The sequence below is a fragment of the Xyrauchen texanus genome, chromosome 19 (genome assembly GCF_025860055.1).
Source record: "Xyrauchen texanus isolate HMW12.3.18 chromosome 19, RBS_HiC_50CHRs, whole genome shotgun sequence".
Lineage (NCBI taxonomy): Eukaryota > Metazoa > Chordata > Actinopteri > Cypriniformes > Catostomidae > Xyrauchen > Xyrauchen texanus.
Window position 1 is genome coordinate 32,806,590 of NC_068294.1, and position 7,378 is coordinate 32,813,967.

The 7,378-nt window shown below is 38.3% G+C and overlaps 1 protein-coding gene across 1 annotated transcript in view; it reads right to left on the reverse strand.

Annotated features, from left to right (window-relative positions):
• Positions 1-6,903, reverse strand: part of slc36a1 (solute carrier family 36 member 1) — a 48,464-nt gene extending 41,561 nt beyond the window's left edge. Inside the window, exons 1-8 of the mRNA XM_052149833.1 lie at positions 6,602-6,903; positions 5,261-5,364; positions 5,028-5,139; positions 3,409-3,499; positions 1,833-1,921; positions 923-1,012; positions 658-742; positions 83-301 (exon numbers count right to left, since the gene is read on the reverse strand). Of these exons, the coding sequence (XP_052005793.1) occupies positions 83-301; positions 658-742; positions 923-1,012; positions 1,833-1,921; positions 3,409-3,499; positions 5,028-5,139; positions 5,261-5,288 (714 nt within the window). The 5' untranslated portion in view covers positions 5,289-5,364; positions 6,602-6,903. The remainder of the gene's footprint in view (positions 1-82; positions 302-657; positions 743-922; positions 1,013-1,832; positions 1,922-3,408; positions 3,500-5,027; positions 5,140-5,260; positions 5,365-6,601) is intronic.
• Positions 6,904-7,378: the final 475 nt, after the last annotated feature.

Here is a 7,378-nt window from a genome sequence, read left to right on the forward strand (position 1 = left end):
ACACATTGAAGCACTTTTGACGTACTGTGTGTGTGTGTCTAAGAGTGTGTTGTGTGTTTAATGTGTAACAATGCTCTCTTACCGTTAGACAGTAGTAGTATATAAGGACCAGGCTGATACACATGGACACGTTTGCTATGAAGGACAGAGGAGACAAGTACTTGAGGTTGCGGATAAAAACCAACACGATGACAAAGGGCAGGAAGAACAGCATGTAGAGACGAGAGTCATAGCTGGGAACGATCACTGATGTCTCGTTATTGTGACAGTTCATGGTTGTACCATTGGCAGTCTCAACCACCTACAATGTGTGAATGGAAATACAGTATTATTGCGATAACAGTCATTCTTTAACAATTCAGAAGATTGTATTGTAAGAATTTTTAAAAATTCAAAATTCAACCTAAAAGAAAAGAATCAGCCTGTTACCATTTAACTGAAAGACAATACTGCTCTCTTGTGGTGAGGAAAATACATTTATCTTTGTCAAACTATGTTTCTGTTCCATATTAGTTTATTATTATATTTAAATATAAACAATAATAGATATTTTGATTGAGCGTTTCCACAAATAAATATTTAATGTGGCCAAAAACCTTTAAGCATATTCTGAAATATAATTTTTCTGGTTGAACATAGTTTTTAAATGTTTCTCACCTGTTTGACATTGTCACTGAGAAACACAAAGTACACACAGCAGAAGCCCAGCTGGGTTATATTGAGGAACAAATTCACCACACGCCTAAAAGCCAAATCATAAAACAAAATGAGATTCAATATATCCAGGTCCAGCGATGTTGTACAGAGATCAGGCAGAGGAACCACAGTACTCATGTGACAGTACAAATTACAAGTCAACTTTTACATATGACTGATTTTAGAAAATGTCTTGTAAGCACTGAAACAACGTTAGTTCATTTACCTTCCCCAAAAAGAGTGTCTACTCAGCCACGGTACATTCTCCATCCCGTACTCCACTGCATCACCATATGACAGGAATGGCTTACCCAACCTAGAGACAGAAACAATCAAACTCTGAGGTTAAGTATTTTCCATAGTTATATGCATATAGAAACAAACAAAATGCATTTAATTTTATATTTTCTAGTTTCAAGAAGAAATAACCTGGTTCCAAACAGTCACTCTAAACAATAACAATTTAAGTCGTTGTTCACTGATAATCTTCAATGCTCCAAAATCTCATTTGTGGTCGTATTTTCAAGCTTCCCACGTTGCAACTGGTAACAAATGATGAAATACCTGGCACAACGTAAGGTGCTTTTCTCAACGATTTAGATTTGAGAGCTGTGAAGCAAAAGCTTATCAGTGAACAACAACAATAATTTCTCACACATAGCTACCACATAGCTTTATAAGAATTGTATTATACTGCATGAGTCCCATGCAGGCATAGATTAACCATAGGGCCTATTGAGCCGCTGACCATGGGCCTCCCCAAGGAGATCTATTATAAATCTACATAAAAGTCAGCCTTATTTATACTTCCTACAGCATAGGCTACGTGTAGCTTTGGCGGTTACCATTTATGATGACAAAGTTCCTTTAATGTTCAGGGAACATTCAAATTTAATTAGCGATGAAACATTATTGGAATTCATTTGAGTGGTAATTTCTGTTCACAGGACTGATTCACTAAAACAACTGAGAGACTTTTATAAAAATTACATTTGTAAAAGAGTTGTAACCATGCACTCTAGACTCTGGGTTTAAACCATTATTGAAAATAATCAAGTAAACAAATAATTTTCCTCATGGCAAACTAGAAAAGGACCTTTTTACAGAATCAAATAATTGAATCAGTTAATTCTTACTTTGCACTTAGATGATGTGAACATTTCACAAGGAGGTTCATACAGTGTACAGCCACAATGCCCATGGCCAGAAGACTTAAAGGACCCACCTGCACAATAAGAAGTGACAGAGCATTAGAACATTCATAAAACTTTTTAAATTCCCTGGTTACTTGGTTAAAAGCATCTTACTGGAACAGTCTAAGGTAAAGTCTCTTACAAAAGGACACACATGTGGTCATAGGACATTAAGGGGACAATTCATAATTTTATGGCTTATGGAAGCTCTATGTGAATATGAACCCAAAATGTCCTGTTAACAGCTCAGCTCAGCCTGTACTATCACTATGAAATCAAATGATTTGGCATTTTAGTGACACGCAGTGGTATAGTTGTACAACCACAACCTCTTGTATATTCATTCAAATTGCCATCTTGATAGTACAGAATGGAGCTTTGCAAGATCCTCAGAGATGTAGATATGCATACTGTATGATTAAGAATCTGGAAAATGTGTGGTGCAATTTCATAAGAAGTCTGTGGCATCTTTCATCAGTTGGAAAACATTGTCAGAAATTTTGGGTAGCCTGGGTAGCTCAGTGGTAAAAGATACTGGCTACCACCCCTGGAGTTCGATAGTTTGAATCCCAGGGCTTGCTGAGTGACTCCAGCCATGTCTCCTAGGCAACCAAATTGGCCCGATTGCTAGGAAGGGTAGAGTCACATGGGGTAACCTCCTCGTGGTCGCTATAATGTGGTTCGTTCTCGTTGGGGCGTGTGGAGAGTTATGCGTTGATGCCGCGGTGGATGGCGTGAAGCCTCCACACGCTCTCTCCATGGCAAGGTGCTCAACAAGCCACATGATAAGATGCGCGGGTTGACGGTCTCAGACGCGGAGGCAGCTGGGATGCATCCTCTGCCACCCGGAATGTGGCGAATCTCTACGTGACCACGAGGAATTAAAAGCATATTGGGAATTGGGCATGCCAAATTGGGAAAAAAAAGGGGAAAAAAATATGAATATGAATACACCCCCCAAAAATAAATATGCATTATTATGTCATTATACCTAACTAAATTACCAGACTAATGGCTACCAACAAGCCACAAAAATGTTTTAACTTGTTCTTGGCGAGGGGTAATTTGGCACTCTGGATATAGTTTTCTCACCTATTTCACAAACGCATGTCCTGTATGTGCTGTTAAATTTTACGATAGCTGCTACATCCCTATTGCACATGACCCAGTGAGAACTGAATAACAACCCTTGAACACACAAGTTCTCTAACCAGCTAGCTGCATGCATGTTTTGTCTCTTTAAAACAACAAGATGTGACAGATCTAATGTGTTCTTAAATATCACAACTCTCATGAGAAACATAAGAGAAGCCAAAAAGGAGATGCTGACACGATTTTGACATAAGTAGATCACGTACAGATAAGAACACTAAAAACGGCCACAGTGATGCAATATCTGTGTTAAAGCAATGTTCTTATGAAAAGGCAACAAGAACACAAGACTTTCAAAGAGAAACAGTCATCATCGTGGGCGTTTATCTCCAAATGCAATTAAACTAAATTGGATTTTGTGTCCTACCAGGAGGCCTGCATTCCTGACAGCCAAAGGCAAGCCGAGCAGTCCGGTGCCAATATTTCCTTTCAGTAAATGAATTAGGGTCTGAAAAAAACTGTAGAAGCAAAAATAATTATTAACACACAATATATTCTTTGACACAATACAAAGATTCTTAATAGATCATTTAAAGCAGTGTTTCTTGACCCAGATATCACACAGGTCATCAAGTGCTGACCCAATACAGTACCAAAATGTTTTGTTTACTTTTGCACAATAAACAAAAGTGTCCATAAAATTAAATAATGGCATTAATGTTACTACATTACTAATTCACTATATTTTGTTTATGGTGTGGATTTATGTTCATGGTTTTTGAGGATGAGGATATGCCACACAATCCTTCCATGCTGGAATGTAGACCCAGTGAAATCAAAATGAATGTTTTGCTGTTTTTATTCCACATCTATTAGCTTTAAGGTCATATATAGACTGTATGCTAGTGTACTTATTAACGTTTACAAAATTAGTTTTCAGAAGATAGAAGTATATAAATTCAACAGTCTCTCGCTTCTGGTTGAAAAGACTCAGGAACATTCATGATGTCACTAGAGGTTAAGAAACCATGTCCAATCAAATGCTTTCTAGAATGAGAATGCACCCTCCCCCTACAACTGTTAAGAGCATCTGGCTGTGTTCTAACTTGTGCTGATAATGCCTTCGAAGGGAGCACAATCCATGCTGTAAGGTCATTCTAAAAAAGCTTCACTTCAAAAGTGAGTTCTGACTGACCGTTATCACCTTTCAGCAATCTGAATCTCTCACAGTGGAGGGTAATGGTCTTTGAAGGGAACAGGCATAGGGATGATCACTTCTGACTGAGACGCGCCAACTGGATGCAAGGAAATTTGCTGGAGTTTATTAAAAAATGTTGTGCAATCTGATGTTTTTTGGGATATACAGCTCAAGTAAAAAAAATGTATCCTTTATGCTTAGTGTATCGTGATTCAAAACATGGATATATGAGCTTTTACTCGCATGTTTCTTATTCATCAGCACTGCACTGGCACAACGGCTCCAGCCACATTGTAAGCAAAAACCGTGATGTGCTGTGTGCGTCTGTGGGCTGGTTATGGATTAACGTTGTCAGTCAGATCATCGTTCGGTTCTCAAGTCTTTGAAAAAGCTGGCTGGTATTGAGATTGCTTATCAAATTTCCCCGGTATGCAGCTCTTACGGGGTGGAAGGAGCATGTGTGTGTGGCTATAATCTTAATGCTATTGGCTATTTTTTATTTTTAAATAAGATGACACTCGACATGTCCCGCCCCCACTTCCTGTTTCTGTAGGACAAAATGTCAAAACAAGACAGGGACTTTTATTAGCTTGCTTCTACCAAGTGATAGATGAATTTCTATCAAAATACCAGTGTTTGATTGGAAATAGAGCCCTTGACATCTACAACAAAAGAAAAACGACAAAGCCAATTTGCATGCACGATCACATGGTTACTTCCATTTTTAAAGTTGTATTTAGCATTGTTTTTCCCTGATTTCTGGGCAGTATCAGAACACAGCTGTGACCCATTTTTGGGGTTCCAACCTACCAACTGAGAACCATTGATTTAAAAAAAACAGTGCTTACGAGGATCCTGTCCTTCCTCCGATTCGCTCATATTCTGTCTGCCGTGGAGAACTAAGTGAATGGATAGGCTCATCCTCAGAAGGGCTCTCATCTCTTCTAGAAAACTCTGGGCCTGTGACCAACACAAAAACACAGCTTGAATAATGTCTCAAACATTGAAAAACAAATTCCATTATAAAACAAAGCAGTCACGATAATGTTTTTTTTCCATAACAAAAAAGAAATTGGTTTACCATCCTGATAGTTGATATCAGAGGTCATGGTTGCTTTGGGTAATTTGCCACTGATAGCTTCACTGATCAAAAGCTTCCCTGCGGAGATGCTGAATCTACAGGCACTGTGATCACAGACAAATGAAGAGTTATTAGCCCTCTCAGAACACACGCATGACGCACAATGTGCCCTTTCTGCATTGTTATATCGGTTTAGCATCTCTAAAAGCTACAAACAATACAAGGATCTCAAACATGCCAAATGATATGGTGACAAGGGACTATGCAATCAACATTAGTTATATCTGACAGTTTAATATAGCAGTGAAAATGTTCACAGAGCAGCTCAAATGAACTAGTGCATCATTGACAGCAGTCATTGTATAATTATTCATGTAGGCCACTAATATTCGAGAGTGTGAAATAAACCACATATGTGGTGCCAACTGAGTTCAGCTAACTGTTTTTTTTTCTCCTCATTACGCTGTTGATGGGTAAGAGTTTTATCAGACCTTGTTTAAACATCAACCGATAGACTTAGACTATGCATAAATATGTAACTGCACCATCTCACAATTGATAAAGCTGTAAAAATAAACGAATAAACGAAGCCTATATATTTTTCCTATTGATTGTGAGCATGAACAACCACACTGTAATATGGAGCTGCAAGAGGCATCTCTATTTCATGCAGTCACACCTAAAATGAATGTTTGACTTTGGAGTGGCCAGTGATTTGCCTTGACCACATTTCTCATTGATGCCCCAATGTCTTGGTATGTAAAAGTCAAATCAATATAACAACAGATCAATGGGCCTAAAAATTAAATTTTAAAACAATGTCAGAAAAGGAAAATAAAGTCTGGCATGAGAATAAACTTCATTTGTTCTTGATATATGTAATGATAAAGAATGGTAAACGGTAAAAGGTAACTCATAGCCGTAATATATGGATATTTAGAGCAATAGGCCACAACCAAAAAGAAACACAATAGGTCAGACATGCCATCTAATGCCGTTAGCATCCCGTATGTTTTAAAATGGTCTTTCTAAAGGACCTACTGAATGTCTTTATTTACAAATACTCGCACAGTTCAGGATTGCTGAGCTGTCATTAACATGCAAGGCTCAATTAAAGTTCTAAGAAATGGTTTAAGTTTACCTAAGTTAAAATAGTAAATCCCATACAAACTGTATTATCCACAGAGGGGTTAACAACCCAGTCTTGAGATGTATTTCCTTTGTCTGCTCTGGATCGCTTAAGACCATATGCTTTCAAGTATGTCACTATTTTGATACACTTCCTACTGTAAGATCATGTACAAGCCGTATTATAAAATGATAATTGACAGTTGAACTCACCGTTAGCACAACAACAGCTCCTGAAATTCAAACTCCACCTATATAAACCTCACAATATCGATATCGGAAACAGGACGTGCCATGACAGCACAAAATATAACAGGTAACCGGACAGTCCTCCTCAGACCTCAAGCTACAGTCACCCTGCGTGTTATTCGCTAGCTTGTGTCCTCCTCCTGTTACTGTCACATGACCACAGACACTGTCAGCTGATTTCACTTCTGCAACTGCAAAAAGACATGACTTAGGCTATGTTTTGTGGTTCTATGTCAAAAACCATAGCTTTAAACTTCTGAGTTCCATCAGCATAATTTGCTGTATCTTCTGCTGCATGAAACCAGAGATTATTTAGCAGAGACGGGCCACTTCTATTAAAATGAACAAGAGAAACGGATGTAGAAAGGAAGTCCCGCCTTAAGGATAAAAGAGCCAATCACCGTTTATCTTTTAAAACAACAATTTGATTTATAGTAAACTCCACACATAGTTCAATTCCAAAAAGATTGTTTATTGTAAAACATATTGAAGATTGGTGAACAGTCAGTCAGTTCATTAAGTGATGAGCGGTTCCTCACTACAGCAGATTATACAGCACACTGACGCATCTCCTCCATAGGCATCCATTTAAAGAAATTTGCATTTGGTCTCCTCCCCATAGACCTATAGACGTATGCCTATGCATAGACCGCCCATGGAACTTGGTGGGAGGGCTTTGGTTGTCGCTGGGCTAAAGCCAGTATAAGGGATCATGTAAAAAATATAAGTCACGTGTAAAGC